The sequence below is a fragment of the Crinia signifera genome, chromosome 6 (assembly GCF_055691185.1).
Source record: "Crinia signifera chromosome 6, ASM5569118v1, whole genome shotgun sequence".
Classification (NCBI taxonomy): domain Eukaryota; kingdom Metazoa; phylum Chordata; class Amphibia; order Anura; family Myobatrachidae; genus Crinia; species Crinia signifera.
Genome location: NC_139222.1, coordinates 8,023,102 through 8,044,082, shown reverse-complemented (window position 1 = coordinate 8,044,082; position 20,981 = coordinate 8,023,102). Strand labels below are relative to the sequence as shown.

The 20,981-nt window shown below is 50.6% G+C and overlaps 2 protein-coding genes across 5 annotated transcripts; one reads left to right on the top strand and one right to left on the bottom strand.

Moving 5' to 3' along the window:
- Positions 1-857: 857 nt before the first annotated feature.
- On the bottom strand, positions 858-7,623 carry LOC146009963 (uncharacterized). 3 transcript variants are annotated; one of them, XM_083150646.1, is made up of 8 exons: positions 5,940-6,957; positions 5,761-5,848; positions 5,146-5,409; positions 4,256-4,353; positions 4,002-4,080; positions 3,211-3,414; positions 2,227-2,386; positions 858-2,145 (listed from the first exon to the last, which is right to left on the bottom strand). In XM_083150646.1, the coding sequence occupies exons 1-8, from the start codon at positions 5,994-5,996 to the stop codon at positions 1,608-1,610; spliced, it is 1,488 nt and encodes a 495-aa protein (XP_083006772.1). In that variant the 5' UTR covers positions 5,997-6,957; the 3' UTR covers positions 858-1,607. The 3 variants fall into 3 exon arrangements, with proteins under 3 accessions (XP_083006772.1, XP_083006774.1, XP_083006773.1); XM_083150648.1 differs by lacking the exons at positions 5,761-5,848; positions 5,940-6,957 and adding an exon at positions 7,411-7,623; XM_083150647.1 differs by lacking the exons at positions 5,761-5,848; positions 5,940-6,957 and adding an exon at positions 6,980-7,031.
- LOC146009919 (uncharacterized) lies at positions 7,539-17,550 on the top strand. 2 transcript variants are annotated; one of them, XM_083150549.1, is made up of 5 exons: positions 7,539-7,746; positions 10,382-10,530; positions 11,449-11,637; positions 13,934-14,012; positions 15,622-17,550. In XM_083150549.1, exons 2-5 carry the CDS (start codon positions 10,453-10,455, stop codon positions 17,265-17,267), a joined length of 1,992 nt encoding a protein of 663 aa, XP_083006675.1. In that variant the 5' UTR covers positions 7,539-7,746; positions 10,382-10,452; the 3' UTR covers positions 17,268-17,550. The 2 variants fall into 2 exon arrangements, with proteins under 2 accessions (XP_083006675.1, XP_083006674.1); XM_083150548.1 differs by having other exon boundaries at positions 13,889-14,012.
- The last annotated feature ends 3,431 nt before the right edge of the window (positions 17,551-20,981 follow it).

Below are 20,981 nucleotides of genomic sequence, written 5' to 3'. Positions count from 1 at the left end.
TAGAGGGTAGAAACAGTGTGGCACATGATCATTACACCAACCTTAGGTCAATTGGCATCAGGGCTGGATTCCATAGAGGGGTCAGATCCACAAAACAAGTAAGGGCTCCCATACTTGGCATAACCAGCCAATAGTACTAGGGCTCTTCACTCGCACATGCAGTGATAGGTTACTTGTGTTCGAAATTAGTTTTTATACTTTTTTCTTTGGATGCACTACAACTACCAGCAAGGTAGGGCCCCAATAACATCTGGAGAAACAAAAATGTCTGTATGCAGTGGCACCTATGCTCTCACATAGTGTGTTCAGGGGTGTCGAGAGGGTGAGGAATTGGTGCAGGTTACAAAGGCCTAGGTGTGCTGTACTAGCCCCTGTTCATCTGCTGAGGGGCACAGTGACATTCTCAAGCCCAGGCGTTGACCAGGACCTTATTCCATGGGGTCAGCAATGGGGCTCGAGTGGCCCGACGGCTCCTGTACCTCACAGAAGTAAGGTAACGTGGCACTGCATTACATTTTGCTGTTATTTTCTGCAACGTCACAGGCTAATCTCAACGTGGACAACACTGTCCACAATTGAGTTTTTTGTTGGCCACAGCGGCGTTGCACCCTAGTGTTGTGGTGTCACGGCGCACCCTAGGAGTGGTTGCTTGCGAAAACCCACATTTTCCTGTAAATTTTAGAGATGGAACAACCAATCTCTGTGGCACCTTCTATCAAGCCATGTTACACCCAAAAATAAACAAGACCCCAGTCGACAACTTTTTTATGTTGACACTTTTTGTTTCGACCTCTTCATGCAAAAGGAGAACAAATAAGAAAACCTCATTAAAGTTAAAAAAATTATTTTATTCACATATTTAATATCTATAGACAATTTCTGCTGTATTTTACATTATCTGTACATAGTTGTCTATTATCTTCGCATAGGTAAAAACTATTTTTTTTGTTACAGTGGTTCTGACCGGGTCCTATATATATCCAGTGCATTATTATTTTTGCACCCGTATGGCTTCCATGCACGGCTGCGCCGACTCATAACAGACCTATAGAATTTCTAAACTGCTTAGTCCGGCGATCTCCTTCAGAAGAGAGTTTCAGAGAGGTAGGTAGTGTCTAGAGAGGTCACTGCATGGTCATCACTCCCCACGATGGCTGGCCCTTGGAGAATTCCATGGCGGAGGAACCTGATTCTGAGTCGCACTCAGTGCTGGAGTTCACTGAGTTTGGATCAAAAACTGAGCCGATGGTAAGCTTAGAAAGCCATAGTGGTGGTTCTAGTGCACACAGGGAGAACGGTAATGGCGATGCGTGGGTTGTTACTGGGTGATGATTGGGATGCCACAGAGCAATGATTAAACAATGATGCTCACATGTATTGGTGTGTCATGAAAGCATCGCCGCTGTTCACAGGCGCTCTACCGCTCGCCCAGAAGGCCATACATAGATGGTGAAACTGTACCGACCATAGGGGCAATGGCATCGATGGACTCTCCTATGCGTGGTTTATCCACAGGAGCGACAGGGTGAGAATGACAGAGAGCTTGACCTGTCCATTAGGGAGTAGGATTCAGCTAAAGGCGGTCTACCTAAGAAAGGCGCTAAGTTCTACTGGCTCATGTTGTTGGAATAATAATGAGTGCCGTAGGAAGGGTGGCTTGGAGGGGAGTACAGCGGATATGTTGGAGGGGGGTAAGGAGCACTGATATGGTGGTGAATTAAATTCATCATCGAGATTTTCAAATTGAGCAGCCGGTCCGGGGCTACACTACGCACATTCCCGATCAGGCTTTTGCAAAACATGGACGCCTCGTCATCGTCTTTTGGAGGTGGTGGAGGCGGGCTTGCCACCCTTTGTTTCTCTATGTAGCCCTGTAACTGTGTCTTCAGACCGTCAATTATATTGACCAGTGCAGTCGTGTGGATGTCTGTGTCTACAGTCCGTTTCTTGTTTTTCCTCTGTGGGCGCACGACCGGTGGCCTGGGTGGGGGGACGTGAGGAGATGGCAGTTCTGCTTCCACTGTGGAGGTAGGCGGATCATCTGTCGACAGTCCCGAAACACTCTGTGTTTCTCCTTCTGAGGCGATCATAGTGTCATCCTCCACACTGCCCGAAGCATTGGCGGATTCATCTTTGCCGGACGTCCTTTGGTAAGGAAATAAGAAATTAATGATGTCATAGTTTGTTTTAATGAGTATATGACCACACATCAAGGTGGCTACTTACCCACGCAGCTCCATACTTGGTTTGAGGAACATCAATTGCTTAAACAGAGGGTGAGTGTGTATCTTCTTCGGCACTGAACCATTTGGAGCAGACGTGAGGGCCTGCAGATCTTTCCGGAATCGGTCCTTCAGTGACCGCCACTTCACGTGCAACTCTCTATCTGTAGAACCCAATTAACAAACACTATATATATATATATATATATATATATATATATATATATATATATATAGGTAGAAGAATGGAAGAGGCGGCACTCAAATGGGATTTTTCAAAAGTGTATTGTGGCAAAAGAAAGGACCAATGTTTCGGGGTCTTAATCACCCCTTTGTCAAGGTGCAAGTGGATTTCCACTTGCACCTTGACAAAGGGGTGATTAAGACCCCGAAACGTTGGTCCTTTCTTTTGCCACAATACACTTTTGAAAAATCCCATTTGAGTGCCGCCTCTTCCATTCTTCTACCTATATATATATATATATATATATATATATGCTATGACATGTATTTTCAGTGCTATATTAATTCTCACTAATTCTTGATTTAACCTATAAGATAATTCTCTGCAGTAATTTTTTGTGGTTGTGCTGTCAACAAATATCTTATGTGATGTCAACTGACATCGTATGTGATGTCAGCTGACATCGTATGTGATGTCAGCTGACATCGTATGTGATATCAACTGACATCTTATGTGATGTCACTAAGGACTGCCAGCCAAGATACCGCAGGAGGTTGTGCATGTATATAAGTTGAGTGCGAGTTGTGTGTGAGTTGTGTGTTTGTCCCTGATGAAAGTGCACATTTATGCACTGAAACAGATATAGACTGTACAATCTGGTCTGTATACAGTATACATGGCGTGGAGTTTGCCAAGAAGACATAAGCGCAATAAGACTAAGCATGCATATGATAAGTTATTACTAGGTGGAGCAAATATGGCTGTGTACAAGGTATACAGCACCGTAGTTGGCCAGATAATGACCTTTCTCAACCTTCTCCAGCTTGCACATGGACTCCCAGTTGGGCACCAGGGCCCTGCAAATAGCTTCCCAGCTCTCGTCCCTCTTGTACTTATTATAATGGAAGGGGTGGGAGGAGTCAAACAGGTTTGGGTGTAGCTGCATGGCGCTTGCCAGCTTTGCCAGGTCCAACTTGATCACCCCTTTCTCTCTTTGCCGCCAACTTCCTGTGGGAAGAAACAGAAGCCACACTCTTGTTAAATCCACATGTATGCTAAAGGCATAGGCCTATGCGTCTCCAGCCAATGGGACTGTGCTTATAATGGTCTCCCTATTGTGGTGCGTCTGTGTGTTTCTAAATGTACGGATGCATTTGGTGTGCTCTAAAATGGAACATGACGTGTTCAAAATAACACAATGGGCTAGATCAGGACAGTGTACAGTGCCAGGCTGGGTCATGATGGGCTCACCCCCCCTAGTGGGCCCACCGGGAAGTGTCCACCCATTGTGACTACCAGGAGGGCAAATCTCTGTACAGTTTCCGCAGAAGCGACCCACGTCCCAATGTTCATCAGTGGTCCTACTCCACCAGGTAACTGACCCTCTAATAGAGTAACAATGTCTAATTCCAATGCACAGTCTAGAACCTGCCCCCTACCATAGGGGGCGGGGCCTTAGGCAACGGTTCCCGACAGGGATTTCCCATTTCCTGGTGGTCCAATCCTTCCCTGTATATGAACAGTTACATTCTGTTCTATTCATTGTACTGTAACATCTGTATCCATAGATTTGCTGTATATAGTTTATGGCTCACCTGTGCTGATATCTATAGGGATTTCCTCTTCCTTAATCTCTTCTTTAATAACAATATTAAAATCGCTTAGGTCTTCACCCTAAAACAAAAATTAGTGTTAAAAAACATTAATACGTAACTAGGATTTTACTCTTTAAGTGACCTCAGCTGCAAATCTATAGATGTTATTAGAATAGCTGCAAATGTATCATTTTCTATAGAACGTTCATGCAAGTCACTTGTATATTGGTATCAGAAGCCGTAATCTCACCTACCTGATAATCCTGGGGGACACCGTGATTCTCCTCAGAGTGCTGCTGTGGGTAAAGCGGATGGGGGCATCTCTCTGTGGCATTTCCGTTACTGAGGCCATCTGTAGGAGACACACAAGTCACTGACCTGCCGGCAACGAAGACCCAAGTGATGGATCTAATAGGGTCCGAGTTACGGGAGCAGCTAATATTTAATCACAGCCTATTGGCTGTGTTCCTGGCGATAGTATGTTGTTGCCGGATCCATCCCAGTAAGCCGCTAGTCCTATGTGTCAGGATTCATCTCCTCTTTCTTGGTCTACTTCCTCCCAGCTACCATTCTGGATAACACGACCATATATTCCCCCTTCGCCATAATCCCTATAGCGCTCTTGCAAAGCCCCGTACCCACTGGAATGTTGGCACAAGAGTACATGTTCTTGGAGGTCCCACCCTCCCCAACTGCTGGCCAGGCTGGCGGAGAGCTATGGATGGACAGTGGGAGGAACAGTGAGTGGGTAGGGGCGTTATGGTGAGTGGAATATTGTCAAGGCAAGGAATGTAATGGACGTTTTGGGTGAGGGAATAGGGATGACCACTGATGCTTTGCAAACCATAGATGACCTGTAGCAAGTGATCTGGCCAAAGAAGGTGACCCTCTGATGCTAAATGTCTTCCATGAAGGTTTGATGTTCTAGCTGTGCTCATAGAAGACAGCATTCTGCCCAAGCTCAGCACCCAGCCCTCATTGGTAGAGTCATCTATGGCCATGCCAGGGAGGCAACCTGGACACCTAAAATGGTAAGTGGGTGGTATAGGGCTGGAACTCAAAGGAGACAGGAGAACTAGCACTGGTGCAAGGAGGATGCTAGGGGTCTAGCATGATACCCCTGGGATTCCCTGAGCAGTGTCACCTGGCTCTCCGGCACCGGAGGTTCCCTGCTCATGGCCAGTGGTCCCTGTGATAACACACTCTGCTTGGCACTGTTCCTTTGGTACCGTCACACCGGAAGTGTTGCGCACTGCCATCTCTGTCCCCTTCCCCCTGGGCTGCCGCCCAGAAGAGCCAGATCGGCGTGTGGCGGATGCCCGTTTCTTTGCTGGGGGTGCCTCTTCATACTCCCGGTGCATTGCCGAGTTAGCCCTGGTCCGTTGATGATGTCCCTGGTCCATGGAGCCTGCCAACGACCGAAACAACATTAGTGAGGAGAAAATCTGACCGCCGTCCAGTCTTCTCTCAAAAAGGAGCTAAGCTTGTTTCTCTTCACTGGTAAACAGCTCAGTTGGTTATATCATACCCTAATTACTAAACGGGTGGTTAGGTGGGCACTTAACTGCAAACCCAAGTAGCCTCAGTTTAATTAGACCCCTGTAGAGACCTTCCCCACCAGAGGGGATGTAGGGTAAGGTTAAGCATGTTTGGCCTACTGTTTCCTCAATAGTCTGGACTGACGGAGGAAGGTGTGGGATGACAGATTGCCATAAGGCCAGAAGAAGGAGACTATGAGACTCTGTTCTACACTTGGCACCTGTGCTTATATCTGTAGGGTTTTTCTCCTTAATCTTCACAGATGTCTCCTGCCCATTCTCGTCCCTCACATCCCTCTGAACATCACCCTAGACAGGGCAAGACACAACGTAATCCATGAAGCATGAAACGGAGAGCGAGCATTTGCAGGTATTATTAGATCTCTGGTGTTCAATCTACCTGCAAATCCTGCAATAACTTTATGTCCTGTTCATGCTTACATCTACTGCTGTCCATCTGTGGTCAGAGGAGACGTAAAGGATGGTGGAGCTGGTGATGGAGTTGCCAGGAAAACATACATGAATGCTTATTGCTCCATATTTCCTTACCTATTACCATGTTTGTAGACCACCTACTTGTTTCCCTAAACACAAGGGTCAGATCTATGGCCGGACTAGGTGCCCAACTGGTGCAACACAAGATGGCACCAGAGGCGTGAGGCAGGTGGTGAGGGCATAAAAGTGCTAAACATGTATTTAGTCTGAAGACCGGCCATATGGAATTTAATTGGGATTGCCTACAAGAGGGGGTTGTTATTGGGATGTAAGCATAGTGGGAAGTTCACTTGAAGGGGTAACTGTGACTTACAGTGGAGGCAGCCATTTTGTGGCTGAACCATCATTCACTAGATGTCCAAGCAGGAACTGGTTTTAATGTCTATCAGTGCAACACTCCCTTTGGTATTCAGTCAGTTCTTCTACCATGGACCCAGAAAAAGTAGGGACATCGAGGCTTGGAGGGCACTACACAGGAGATCTAAGGGAAGGAGAACTGTGCCAACCCTTTGCACTAGAAGCACCCGCAATGCAATACTGCCGTCCTACATATTTATAATTTTTATCCCTATTGGCCACACTGGGCCAATAGGGAAAAGTCAATATATGGCCAAACTGGACCAATTGGGACTGGGAAATATCAAGCAGTAGACTTTAAACAATGCCGCCAGGGAATGCGCTCTGCAAGTAAGGCCTGAAATGTGCATCATGGTCCCAGGGAGTGCAATCAATCAAGCAAGCACTGGGCTCTTGTTCTCTGCTTTTGTACATTGGCCACACCTCCCCTACATAAATCACAATCAAAAACCAATGAAGACACTCTCCCCCCTCCTGCACACTGCCCCCTAATGGCGGGCCAGGTATATCAAATAGCAACAGCTATGCAATCTACTCTGACTACACTGGCCATATCACACTGCATTACAGATATAAGTTATGGCTTACCGACAGAAGCTTTCCTGCCCCTTTACACTAACATACCGGAACAAGAAATTGACCCCAGGTGCTCAGCGGACCCATTTCCGCCCTGTCGTTTGCGTTCCACCTCACTTCCTGGATTTGCGTTCCAACACTGCCTTGTCTTTCTCCTGCTACGGCGATGTCTGCTAGCGCGGCTTACTATAGGCTGTCAACCCCAGCACGCATTGAGGTAGTCTGTACGCAGTCATTATTGTAAATCACAATTACACCGCAAATAAAGGCTCCAAGAATGGTGGAACGCATAACAAGGAAGTAGGATGGAACGCATAACAAGGAAGTCGGGTGGAACGCACAACCAGGGAATGCTATGTGTTGACATCGGGCTAAGGCAGAAGCAGCAAAAAGCCTAGAGGAGACATTCTATTGCTGATGTAACTGTGACAGCGAGTAATTACATTTATAGTAAGCTTCTATCAATTTCCTGCATTACAATTCATATAGGTGGAGCAGACTTGTGTGTCCTGGTTGTGCGTTCCAAACGACTTCCTGGTAATGCGTTCCATCAGAGCTCCTGACCGTGCGTTCCACCTCATTTCCGGTTCCTAGGATACCCTACTCTCGGCCTAGCGATGGCCGGCCGGAGCAGTGATCGCTGAACCTTCGCTCTGTCCTCGGGCCAGCTTTGATTAAATGCTGTCATATGACCGGCGGCCGCCCAATCCGCTGCCAGGAAATTATCGCCGGGCGAAGGGTTATTTAGCAACCAGAGCAGGGCTGCAGCCGGAACACAGGTGTGTATGGGGCCAAGAGTGCACTGCCACCAGCTCTCTGGGGTCACCATGACTCCAGGTATATATATGTGATCAACATATACATAAATACAGGGGAATAGCCTTCCTTCCTGGGTATGGTATGCAACCATCATGTCGACATAGCCCTTATGTTGACATAGTGAATGTTGACACTGTAGGGTTAGACTTAACATTGTTACAGTAGGGATGCGGGATGATCTGAACTCCGGGTTAAGACACCCATTGGCATTATGTTGACATGCACATTGTTGTACATGTCGAAACATTCACATCGGCATCCTGAATGTCAACATTGAGTCTCAGTGGACACTTGGATCCACCCCCCCTGTGTAGGATGGTGAGAATGGATTCAAGGGATAATGGGGGGAGGGGGTAATGAGGGAGGGCCTATGCTGACAGAGGGACTGATTCTGAGTCTTGAGAGCAAAACCCGAGTCTGTTCTGATAGAGGAGCTGTTTCTAAGTCTTGGGAGCAAGTCCTAGTCCTATGCTGATAGACGGGTTGATCCTGAGTTATGGGAGTGAGACCTGAGTCTGTGCTGATAGAGGGGCTGATTCTGAGTCTTGGGAGCAAGGCCTGGACCTGTGCTGATAGGCTGATTCTGAGTCTTTGGAGCAAGTCCTTGGCCTATGCAGACAGAGTGGCTAATTCTGAGTCTTGGGAGCAAGACCTGGGCCTGTACTATAGAAGGGCTTGAGAGCAAGACCTGGGCCTGTGCTGATAGAAGGGCTGATTCTGAGTCTTGGGAGCAAGACCCGGGCCTGTGCTGATAGAGGGGCTGATTCTGAGTCTTGGGAGCAAGACCTGGGCCTGTGCTGATAGAGGGACTGATTCTGAGTCATGGGAGTGAGACCTGGGTATGTGCTGACAGAGGAGATGATTCTGAGTCTTGGGAACAAGACCTTGGCCTATGCAAACATAGGGGCTGATTCTGAGTCTTGATGCAAGACCTGGACCTGTGCTGATAGAGGGGCTGATTTTGAGTCTTGGGGGCAAGACCTGGGCCTGTGATGACAGAGGGGATGATTCAGAGTTACGGAAGCAAGAACTGGCCCTGTGTTGACCTAGAAGCTGATTCTTAGTATTGGGAGCAAGTCCTGGGCCTGTGCTGATAGAAGGGTTGATTCTGAGTCTTGTAGTGTTTATTCTAGCAACCGCTATCTTCGAAAACCCATGTAGGTCCTCCTCACTGCCTGGCGTGTCGATGTCTGCTGTGGTGTTTCTAGCACAGGTCTGGTTTGCATATCAGTGCTGATATACAGACCACACTGTGCTAGAAGCACTACAGAAGACCGCGACACCCCAGGCAGGGAGGAGGAACTGCATGGGTTTTCAAATATGGCGGGTGCTAGAATGAACACTAGTCTTGGGAGTAAGACCCGGGCCTGTGCTGATAGAGGGGCTGATTCTGAGTCTTAGGGGCAAAATCTGGACCTGTGCAGACAGAGGGGTTGATTCTGAGTCAAAGGAGTGTGACCTGGTTATGTGCTGATAGAGGGGCTTAATCTGAGTCTTGAAGACAAGACCTGGGCCTGGGCAGACAGACGGGCTAATTCTGAGTCCTGAGAACAAGACCTTGGCCTATGCAGACAGAGTGGCTAATTCTGAGTCTTGGGAGCAAGACCAGGGCCTGTGCTGGCAGAAAGGCTGGTTCTGAGTCTTGGAGACAAGACCTGGGCCTGTAGAGACAAAGGCACTGATTCTGAGTTATAGGAACAAGAACTTGGCCTGTGCAGATAGCGAGGCTATTTCTGAGTCACAGGAGCGAGACCTGGGCATATGCAGACAGAGGGGCTAATTCTGAGTCACAGGAGCAAGACCCAGGCCTGTGCTGGCAGAAGGTCTGATTCTGAGACTTGGGACCAAGACACGGCCTGTGCTGATAGAGGGGCTTAATCTGAGTCTTGAAGACAAGACCTGGACCTGTGCAGACAGACAGACGGGCTAATTCTGAGTCTTGAGAACAAGACCTTGGCCTATGCAGACAGAGTGGCTAATTCTGAGTCTTGGGAGCAAGACCTGGGCCTGTGCTGGCAGAAGGGCTGATTCTGAGTCTTGGAGATAAGACCTGGGCCTGCACAGACAGAGGCACTGATTCTGAGTCATGGGAGCAAGAACTTGGCCTGTGCAGAAAGCGAGGCTATTTCTGAGTCACGGGAGCGAGACCTGGGCATATGCAGACAGAGGCACTGATTCTGAGTCATGGGAGCAAGAACTGGGCCGGTGTAGAAAAAGGGGCTTATTTTGAGTCACAGGAGCGAGACCTGGGCCCATGCAGACAGAGGGGCTGATTCTGAGTCACAGAGGCGATAAAGTGTCTGAGTCAGAAAGCCAGAGTATGAACCAACAGATATTACTAGAAATTGTCCTTGGTTGGTAGCTTAATGGACTCACACAACTGCACTCATCATTAAACATATAACACGTGACATGCCAGAACGCAGGTAGCATCTTCTAAGCAGCAATAATAGAGACTGGACATACGTGTGACCTCTGTTACCGTACGGCATTGACAGTCACCCAGGGGTTCATGTGATAGGATGCCTTTGGCAAAATGTGTTGGAACAATCCAAGGACGCCATATTGAATATGTAGTTTATTAACTATTTCTAGATTAAGTTCTGAGATCACGTGAAGGACAAACCAGTCTATAGCTGAAAGAGCACCTGGCCGACCTACTGAGGATGGACAAGGACAGGAGTCACATGACAGAGAGGATATTACAGCTCACCCTGGAGATCATCTACCTGCTGACCGGGGAGGTGAGGTCACAGTGACATCACTCTTATCTCTATCACTGACACAGGGACCTGACCGGGGAGGTGAGGGGGTCTGGGAGTGTCACAGTGACATCACTCTTATCTCTATTACTGACACAGGGACATGACCGGGGAGGCGAGGGGGTCTGGGAGCATCACAGTGACATCACTATTATCTCTATTACTAACACAGGGACCTGACCGGGGAGGTGAGGGAGTCTGGGAGCATCACAGTGACATCACTCTTATCTCTATCACTGACACAGGGACCTGACTGGGGAGGTGAGGGGGTCTGGGAGGGTCACAGTGACATCACTATTATCTCTATTACTGACACAGGGACCTGACCGGGGAGGTGAGGGGGTCTGGGAGCGTCACAGTGACATCACTCTTATCTCTATTACTGACACAGGAACCTGACTGGAGAGGTGAGGGGGTCTGGGAGCATCACAGTGACATCACTCTTATCTCTATTACTGACACAGGGACCTGACTGAGGAGGTGAGGGGTCTGGGAGCATCACAGTGACATCACTCTTATCTCTATTACTGACACAGGGACCTGACTGAGGAGGTGAGGGGTCTGGGAGCATCACAGTGACATCACTCTTATCTCTATTACTGACACAGGGACCTGACTGGGGAGGTGAGGGGGTCTGGGAGCGTCACAGTGACATCACTCTTATCTCTATTACTGACACAGGGACCTGACTGGGGAGGTGAGGGTGTCTGGGAGCGTAACAGTGACGTCACTCTTTTCTCTATTACTGACACAGGGACCTGACTGGGGAGGTGAGGGGGTCTGGGAGCATCACAGTGACATCACTCTTATCTCTATTCAGGGTGGGTTATGCCAGCAAATTGAACCAGATGAGAGTATTTTACCTTTTATGCTAATTATTTTTTGTTTCCTTTTATGCAGAATTACATAGTAGTAAAACAGGCATTTGAAGAATGTGAGACACCCAGTGGGTGTTACCGTGTTCCAGAGGGATCATGCAAGACCCAGAGTCCCATCACGGTGCCTCCACCTCACTCCCTAGATGAGAGGCACAATGACCAGAAGATCCTGAATCTCACCAGCAAGATCATTCAGCTGCTGACCGGAGAGGTGACTGCTGGGAATGGGGCGTTACACAGTAACATCGGGGGATGTGACCGGAGAGGTGACTGCTGGGAATGGGACATTATACAGTAACACCCGGGGATGTGACCAGAGAGGTGATTGCTAGGAATGGGATGTTATACAGTAACACCGGGGATGTGACCGGAGAGGTGACTGCTGGGAATGGGACGTTATACAGTAACACCGGGGATGTGACCGGAGAGGTGACTGCTGGGAATGGGATGTTATACAGTAACACTGGGGGATGTGACCGGAGAGGTGACCGCTGGGAATGGGACGTTATACAGTAACACCGGGGGATGTGACCGGAGAGGTGATTGCTGGGAATGGGACATTGTACAGTAACAACGGGGGATGTGACCGGAGAGGTGACTGCTAGGAATGGGACGTTATACAGTAACACCGGGGGATGTGACCGGAGAGGTGACTGCTTGGATTGGGACGTTATACAGTAACACCGGGGGATGTGACTGCTGGGAATGGGACGTTGTACAGTAACACCAGGGGATGTGACCAGAGAGGTGACTGCTGGGAATGGGACGTTATACAGTAACACCAGGGGATGTGACCGGAGAGGTGACTGCTTGGATTGGGACGTTATACAGTAACACCGGGGGATGTGACTGCTGGGAATGGGACGTTGTACAGTAACACCGGGGGATGTGACCAGAGAGGTGACTGCTGGGAATGGGACGTTATACAGTAACACCAGGGGATGTGACCGGAGAGGTGACTGCTGGGAATGGGACATTATACAGTAACATGGGGGGGATGTGACCAGAGAGGTGACTACTAGGAATGGGACGTCATACAGTATCATCGGGGGACATGACTGGAGAGGTGACTGCTGGGAATGGCACGTTATACAGTAACACCGGGGGATGTGACCGGAGAGGTGACTACTGGGAATGGGACGTTATACAGTAACTCGGGGATGTGACCGGAGAGGTGACTGCTGGGAATGGGATGTTATACAGTAACACCGGGGGATGTGAGCGGAGAGGTGACTGCTGGGAATGGGACGTTATACAGTAACACCGGGGGATGTGACCGGAGAGGTGACTGCTGGGAATGGGATGTTATAAAGTAACGCCGGGGGATGTGACCAGAGAGGTGACTGCTGGGAATGGGACGTTATACAGTAACACCAGGGATGTGACCGGAGAGGTGACTGCTGGGAATGGGACGTTATACAGTAACGCCAGGTGATGTGACCGGAGAGGTGACTGCTGGGAATGGGACGTTATACAGTAACACCGGGGGATGTGACCGGAGAGGTGACTGCTGGGAATGGGACGTTATACAGTAACACCGGGGGATGTGACCGGAGAGGTGACTGCTGGGAATGGGACGTTATACAGTAACACCGAGGGATGTGACCGGAGAGGTGACTGCTGGGAATGGGACATTATACAGTAACACCGGGGGTATGTGACCAGAGAGGTGACTACTAGGAATGGGACGTCATACAGTAACATCAGGGGACATGACTGGAGAGGTGACTGCTGGGAATGGGATGTTATACAGTAACACCGGGGGATGTGACCGGAGAGTTGACTGCTGGGAATGGACGTTATACAGTAACACTGGGGGATGTGACCGGTGAGGTGACTGCTGGGAATGGGACGCTATAAAGTAACACCGTGGGATGTGACCGGAGAGGTGACTGCTGGGAATGGGATGTTATACAGTAACACTGGGGGATGTGACCGGAGAGGTGACTGCTGGGAATGTGATGTTATACAGTAACACTGGGGGATGTGACCGGAGAGGTGACTGCTGGGAATGTGATGTTATACAGTAACACTGGGGGATGTGACCGGAGAGGTGACTGCTGGGAATGTGATGTTATACAGTAACACTGGGGGATGTGACCGGAGAGGTGACTGCTGGGAATGGGACATTATACAGTAACACCGGGGGATGTGACCGGAGAGGTGACTGCTGGGAATGGGACGTTATACAGTAACACCGGGGGATGTGAGCGGAGAGGTGACTGCTGGGAATGGGACGTTATACAGTAACACTGGGGGATGTGACCGGAGAGGTGACTGCTGGGAATGGGACGTTATACAGTAACACCGGGGGAGGTGACCGGAGAGGTGACTGCTGGGAATGGGACGTTATACAGTAACACCGGGGGATGTGACCGGAGAGGTGACGGCTGGGAATGGGACGTTATACATTAACACCGGGGGATGTGTCTGGGTGATGACTGTATCATTGTGTGTGTCAGGTTCCTATAAGGTGTGAGGATGTCACTGTCTATCTCTCCATGGAGGAGTGGGAGTATATAGAGGAACACAGGGGTCTGTACAAGGACGTGATGGTGGAGAATCACCGGCCCCTCACATCACTGGGTAAGATATCACAGTTGTGTAATCACTGTGTGTTTGATTGCATTGTTATATATATATATATACAGTGTGAGTGTGATGTACACCCTGACCTAGGGGGGGTCTGTGCTAGGCGTACAGAGATTTTTATAATACAGTATAACTGTCACCTGCCCTCAGTGCTCCCTCTCTGTCCTTACCTGTCCTGGTGACTGGGAACCCTCCCGCTAGTACTAGGTATTAGTCCTATGAGATCCACATCTCGAACAAGGACTGTGGGGCCCCTACAGGCTATTCCCAACTCGTTTTCATGGATGGTTGGGTCTAATTGTGTACCCACTAAGGGCCACCTCATAGCTCCCATCTCTCACATTACTGGAGAATTCCCCCTGGCTGTGGTCACCACGTGTGATGTCATCTACTCAGGCCTAGTACATCTACTATTCTTTCTCTGGCCTAGTACTCTACACCAGGCAGTTCCCCCTACTCCCATGGCAGCCCAGCCATAAGGCGGGCACCTGGTTTCCGTATCCTCCTTATAGTCAGTCATCGAATTGGTGATTGCGTGAGATGGCCATTCGAGATCCTCAAATAAGACACTTCCACCAAACTACCATAGGAACCCAGGTGAGAAAAGCTTTGCAGGACCTGGTGTGGTCAATTGTCTCTACTACTCCCATTTCTATGGTGATGCATCTTTTGCTTTCTGCGTCCTTTGATGTGATGATTAGAATATGTATCTGTGATCTAGTTGTAGAACTCTCTGTAAGTTAGAACTTGATCTAGTTGTAGAACTCTGTGTATGGTCGCTGGCTACTTTCCTGGAGCCCAATTCACTCTACTGCTTCCCGCCCCAACACCGGCCGCACTGTGCTGTTTCCCGCCCCAACACCGTCCGCACTCGTCTGCTTCCCCCCCAATGCTGTTCACACTCTTCTGCTTCCAGTCCCAACACCAGCCGCACTCTACTTCTTCCAGTCCCAACACCGGCCGCACTCTACTTCTTCCCACTCCAACACCGGCTGCACTCTACTTCTTCCAGTCCCAACACCGGCCGCACTCTACTTCTTCCCACCCCAACACCGGCCGCACTCTACTGCTTCCTGCCCCAACACCGGACGCACTCCTGTGCTTACCGCCTTAACACCGGACGCACTCTACTGCTTCCTGCCCCAACACCGGACGCACTCCTGTGCTTACCACCCTAACACCGGCCACACACTACTTGTTCCCGCCACAACACCGGCCTCAATCTACTGCTTTCTGCCCCAACAATGGCCGCACTCTACTTCTTCCCGCCCAACACCGGCCACACTCTACTTCTTCCCGCACCAACACCGGACCACACTCTACTGCTTCCTGCCCCAACACAGGCCGCACTCTACTGCTTTCCACCACAACACCGGCCACACTGTACTGCTTTATGCCCCAATATCGGCCACACTCTTCTGCTTCCCGCCCCAACACTGGCCGTACTCTAATGCCTGTTGTACCTCCCTCAGCCTTTACCACCTGCAGCCACTGATACCCCAGACTACACCTTTTCCTGTGCGGCAATGTCACTCCCAGGATCCCTTGATCCTCTTCATCCCCATCTAATGTCATCTAACCACAATCTATTGCTCTTACACAGGTCTCACTGAGAATACAAAACTATCTGGAGGACCCCGCACCCCTCTATCTTCCCCTGACTGCATGCCTGTGGATCACCGTGTTCTAGATACTCAGTCTGCAGACCCGTCACCGGCCATCGCCAGACATCAGCACACACAGTGCACATCTACTGATATAAAGGACGAATCGTCACCCGTAGGTCAGACACAGAATCCTTCTGATATTAAGGAGGAATCCGCCTCACACAGAGAAGAAGATATCACAGACGCTGACAGTTCCACGGCTCCGGAACTATCCAACTTAAAAGAGGAGTCATGTGAGGAGGCGGAGCTTACAGACACTGACAGCTATGATATAAAATCCGCCTCCCTCCATATTAAGGGCGAGATCCTCTCGGGTGATGAAGAGAACCTCTCAGACACTGACCGCTCCTCGCCCATTGAGTACACAACTATTAACATTAAAGAGGAGACCATTTCCGGGGATGAAGGAGACCTCCCGGATAACGCCCAGACCACCTCTTCTTACATTGACCAGTATGGTCACACCTACAAACAAGACGTGACGGCAGAGAAGCCTTTCTCCTGCTCAGAGTGTGGGAAGAGGTTCAAGCACAACTCCAAGCTCATCAGCCATCGTAGAACTCACACGGGGGACAAACCCTTCTCCTGCTCCGAGTGCGGCAAAGCCTTCAACTGCAAAACGGACTGCCAAACGCACCAGAGGATCCACACGGGGGAGAAGCCGTACTCCTGCTCCGACTGCGGCAAGCGCTTCAACGTCAAGTCCAACCTGGTCACCCACCAGAGGATCCACACGGGGGAGAAGCCCTACTCTTGCTCGGTCTGCGGCAAGTGCTTCATCAGCAACTCCAACTTGGTCACCCACCAGAGGATCCACACGGGGGAGAAGCCCTACGCCTGTCCTGATTGCGGGAGGTGTTTCAGCAACAAGTCGGAGTACAACAGACACCAGCGGAGCCATACCGGGGAGAAGCCCTACCCCTGCACCGAATGCGGGAAGTGCTTCATCAGCAAGGCGGAACTCAACAGCCACCAGAGAATCCACACTGGCGACAAGCCCTTCTCCTGCGCAGAGTGTGGGAAGTGTTTCAGCAGGAAGACCCAGTTCATGACCCACCAGTGGATCCACACCGGGGAGAAGCAGTTCTCCTGCTCGGAGTGCGGGAAATATTTCAGCAGCAAGTCCAACCTGGTGACCCACCGGAAGATCCACACTGGGCAGAAGCAGTACGTCTGCCCCATCTGCGGCAAGTGCTTCAACAACAGCTCCAACTTGGCCTCCCACCAGAAGATCCACACCGGCGACCGGCCCTTCTCCTGCTCTGAGTGCGGGAAATGCTTCATCACCAACTCCCAGCTGGTGGCCCATCGGAGGAGCCACACCGGGGAGAAGCCCTACTCCTGCTCCGAGTGCGGGAAGTGTTTCAGCAGCAGCTCAGAGTGCAGCCGGCACAAGAGGATACACACCGGAGAGAGGCCGTACGCCTGCTCCGAATGCGATAAATGCTACATCAGTAAGTCCAACCTGGTCATACACCTGAGGACTCATACGGGGGAGAAGCCCTTTACCTGCAGCGAGTGCGGGAAGAGTTTTATCAGCAACTCCGACCTTATTAAGCATCAGCGAATCCACACTCGGTAGAACCAACTGCTCTACGTACAGATCACCCATTGTGGACCACCACCTACCTTGTTTGAAGTCTAGTAGACCTCCAAGTGTCCGATTGTCTCATTTTAACATTTATACGTCATTTGTAGGTGTGATCATGGACTTTTATACGTTCCCGCCATCTTGGACGTGGCGGACAGAGGACTGTCTTCCATGCTGTATGAAATGATAGCCGAACACTAAACTATTTAATGTGCATGTCCGTTTTATACGCTGTGTGGAATGCTAATGACATTAAAATTTAATAATGAAATGAGCTGATTTCATTGGTTTAAAAAAAATTGTCATGTTCTGTTTAACTGTTGTGTAGGTAACGAATCACCCAAGGGCATTGGACGGGTTCTTATCAGTAACACACACCATCGTCCAGGCTCCTCTGTGCATTGGGGCGTCCCTTTGCACTATATCTCGGTGCGGCACCCCAAAAAATCAGCTTAAGCCAGGAAGCTCAGCGCACCAGTGAAAAAACTATCGCATTAATAAATATTACCAGTAACGCACAGGTAAGTCAATTGAATCTACCGATCTGTTCAGTAATGGCCAATGATCTACTTGGTCTAGTGGATCTCTCCGAGATAAATTACTGAATGTTATTTCTAAGAAGACTGCCTATCTATCTATCTATCTATCTATCTATCTATCTATCTATCTCTCTTATATAATGGCCCAGATCTGTCACGTGTATAACGCTGGCGAAGTCATAGAGTGACAGATCGGGGCTAATAGCCTATCAGCGCAGCACTTGCCGAGATGCCCACCCCTCTCCTATCAGCCCCCTCCTCCCTCTTAGCAGCAGCCCATCAGCCACTCCCCCCCCCCCCCCCCCCCCCGATGCTCTGCTGATGAGCATGGTGCACATGTGACTGTGCAGTGCACTGGGAGGAGGAGGAGGAGGGAGGAGCCTGCAGGCTTGGGCAGAGGAGCGGCCCTACAGCCAGCAGCCACACCAGCACAGTGTCAGGTATGTGATGTGTGCTGGGGAGGTTGACATGGTAACATGTACTGGGGGAAGTGACATTAATGTGTCCTGGGTGGATCGACATGTTTATATGTGCTGGGAGGGTGGGGTTAGTATAATATTAGAAATAGTGTTCACATTACACTATTTTAGCCTGATTTTTAAAGGCCAAAATACCCCCTGCCCCTCTAGCATTGCCCAGCTAGAACAGCCCGCCTGTCCGTCCCCGCGCACTGTGAATAGATGTTGTGCGCAGGTGGGCGGTATCTATTCGCATAGACCAGCATCCCCTGTGGTGATGTTGGTGGGCTTGGCCTGCCTCCAATGGTGACATCAGTAGGCCCAGTCCCCCCCCTCATGCCCCCTGTACCCCAGTGCCCTGATCCTACAATCACTAACAATGCGTGCTGCACACTGGGTTTCTGCTTCTGCGGCAATAGTGTAGTGTGTGCGCGAAGAGGGATGGTAGTGTAGAGTGTGTGTAGGGTAGTGGCGGTAGCGTATTGTGTGTAGGGTAGCAGCGGTAGTGTGTGCACAGAGAGGGGTGTGGTATAAGGGCAGTAGTGTTGTGTATGTAGGGTAGCGGCAGTAGCGTAGTGTGTGTAGTATAGGAGATTAGGGTAGCAGCGGTAGTGTGTGTGCAGAGAGGGGTGCAGTGTAAGGGCGGTAGGGTAGTGTGTGTAGGGTATGAGGTTAGGGTAGCAGCGGTAGTGTGTCCACGGAGAGGGGTGTGGTATAAGGGCAGTAGCGTAGTGTGTGTAGGGTAGCCACAGTAGTGTGCGCCTGGAGAGGGGTGTGGTATAAGGGCAGTAGCGTAGTGTGTGTGTAGGGTAACAATGGTAGTGTGCACGGAGAGGGGTGTGGTATAAGGGCAGTAGCGTAGTGTGTGTAGGGTAGCAACAGTAGTGTGCGCCTGGAGAGGGGTGTGGTATAAGGACAGTAGCGTAGTGTGTGTAGGGTAGCAACAGTAGTGTGCGCCTGGAGAGGGGTGTGGTATAAGGGCAGTAGCGTAGTGTGTGTGTAGGGTAGCAATGGTAGTGTGCGCGGAGAGGGGTGTGGTATAAGGGCAGTAGTGTGTGTGTGTGTGTAGGGTAGCAGCGGTAGTGTGTGCTCAGAGAGGGGTGCAGTGTGAGAGCGGTAGCTTAGTGTGTGTAGGGTAGGAGGTTAGGGTAGCAGCGGTAGTGTGTCCACGGAGAGGGGTGTGGTATAAGGGCAGTAGCGTAGTGTGTGTGTAGGGTAGCAACGGTAGTGTGCGCGCGGAGAGGGGTGTGGTATAAGGGCAGTAGCGTAGTGTGTGTGTGTGTGTGTGTGTAGGGTAGCAATGGTAGTGTGCGCGCCGAGAGGGGTGTGGTATAAGGGCAGTAGCGTAGTGTGTGTAGGGTAGCAGCGGTAGTGTGCTCGGAGAGGGGTGCAGTGTGAGGGCGGTAGCTTAGTGTGTGTAGGGTAGGAGGTTAAGGTAGCAGCGGTAGTGTGTCCGCGGAGAGGGGTGTGGTATAAGGGCAGTAGCGTAGTGTGTGTGTAGGGTAGCAATGGTAGTGTGCGCGGAGAGGGGTGTGGTATAAGGGCAGTAGTGTGTGTGTGTGTAGGGTAGCAGCGGTAGTGTGCTCGGAGAGGGGTGCAGTGTGAGGGCGGTAGCTTAGTGTGTGTAGGGTAGGAGGTTAAGGTAGCAGCGGTAGTGTGTCCACGGAGAGGGGTGTGGTATAAGGGCAGTAGCGTAGTGTGTGTGTAGGGTAGGAGGTTAGGGTAGAAGCGGTAGTGTGTGCTCAGAGAGGGGTGCAGTGTGAGGGCGGTAGCTTAGTGTGTGTAGGGTAGGAGGTTAAGGTAGCAGCGGTAGTGTGTCCGCGGAGAGGGGTGTGGTATAATGGCAGTAGCGTAGTGTGTGTGTAGGGTAGGAGGTTAGGGTAGAAGCGGTAGTGTGTGCTCAGAGAGGGGTGCAGTGTGAGGGCGGTAGCGTAGGGTGTGTAGGGTAGGTTAGGGTAGCAGCGGTAGTGTGCGCGAGGACTGGGGTGCAGGGTCTTCGCAGTAGAGTAGTGTGTGAGGGAAGTGGGGTGCAGGGTAGTGGCAGTAGTAGGCGCAGGGATGGGATGCAGGGTCGCAGCAGTAGTGTGTTCGGGGAGTGTGTTGCAGGGTAGCACTCATATAGTCTGTGGCATAGGGGGTGCAGGTTAGCACCCATAATGTAGTGTGTGTGGAGGAGGGCACAAAATCTATAGTTTGCAGGAGGGCACTAAACACCCTAGCAACAGCCCTGCCCATCACTCAACTGGTGCACCTGACCAACCCACTCCGTCCACATGGGGCACCCCCGCATGTGTAACTCTACCACCCACAGTATCCTCGCACCCTTCCACACCCCCGGCAACCTCACATCCGCCCCTCACCAACCCACGCCACCACCACACCCGCCCCTCCACCACCTGCAGCACCCCAGCATCAACTTGTGGAAACACCACAACCACCCCTCCCCAACCCGCAGTACACCCACACCCGCCCCTCCTGCACCCATGGCACACCGGCCTCTCCCACATCCACAGCACCCCCAGACCTCGTCCCTCACCCACGGCATCCGCCCCTCCAACTAGACAGATTGTTGGGAGGGGCTGGGAGCAACCCGGCGGTCTTGGTGCACATCGGCACCAACGACAAAGTCAATGGTAGGTGGGATGTCCTCAAGAAAGAGTATAGGGAATTAGGTAAGAAATTAAAGGCGAGGACATCTAGGGTAATTT

What these genes read in the sequence shown, in the direction of transcription:
- LOC146009963 (XM_083150646.1), bottom strand. Translation starts at nt 5,996, where the DNA reads ATGGACAGCAGTAGATGTAAGCATGAACAGGACATAAAGTTATTGCAG. An exon ending in AGTTATTGCAGGATTTGCAG is followed by an intron (nt 5,849 to 5,939) that starts GTAGATTGAACA and finishes TGCCCTGTCTAG; the next exon opens with GGTGATGTTCAGAGGGATGT. An exon ending in CCAAGTATGGAGCTGCGTGG is followed by an intron (nt 2,146 to 2,226) that starts GTAAGTAGCCAC and finishes TCCTTACCAAAG; the next exon opens with GACGTCCGGCAAAGATGAAT.
- LOC146009919 (XM_083150548.1), top strand. Translation starts at nt 10,453, where the DNA reads ATGGACAAGGACAGGAGTCACATGACAGAGAGGATATTACAGCTCACC. An exon ending in TTCAGCTGCTGACCGGAGAG is followed by an intron (nt 11,638 to 13,888) that starts GTGACTGCTGGG and finishes TGTGTGTGTCAG; the next exon opens with GTTCCTATAAGGTGTGAGGA. An exon ending in CCGGCCCCTCACATCACTGG is followed by an intron (nt 14,013 to 15,621) that starts GTAAGATATCAC and finishes GCTCTTACACAG; the next exon opens with GTCTCACTGAGAATACAAAA.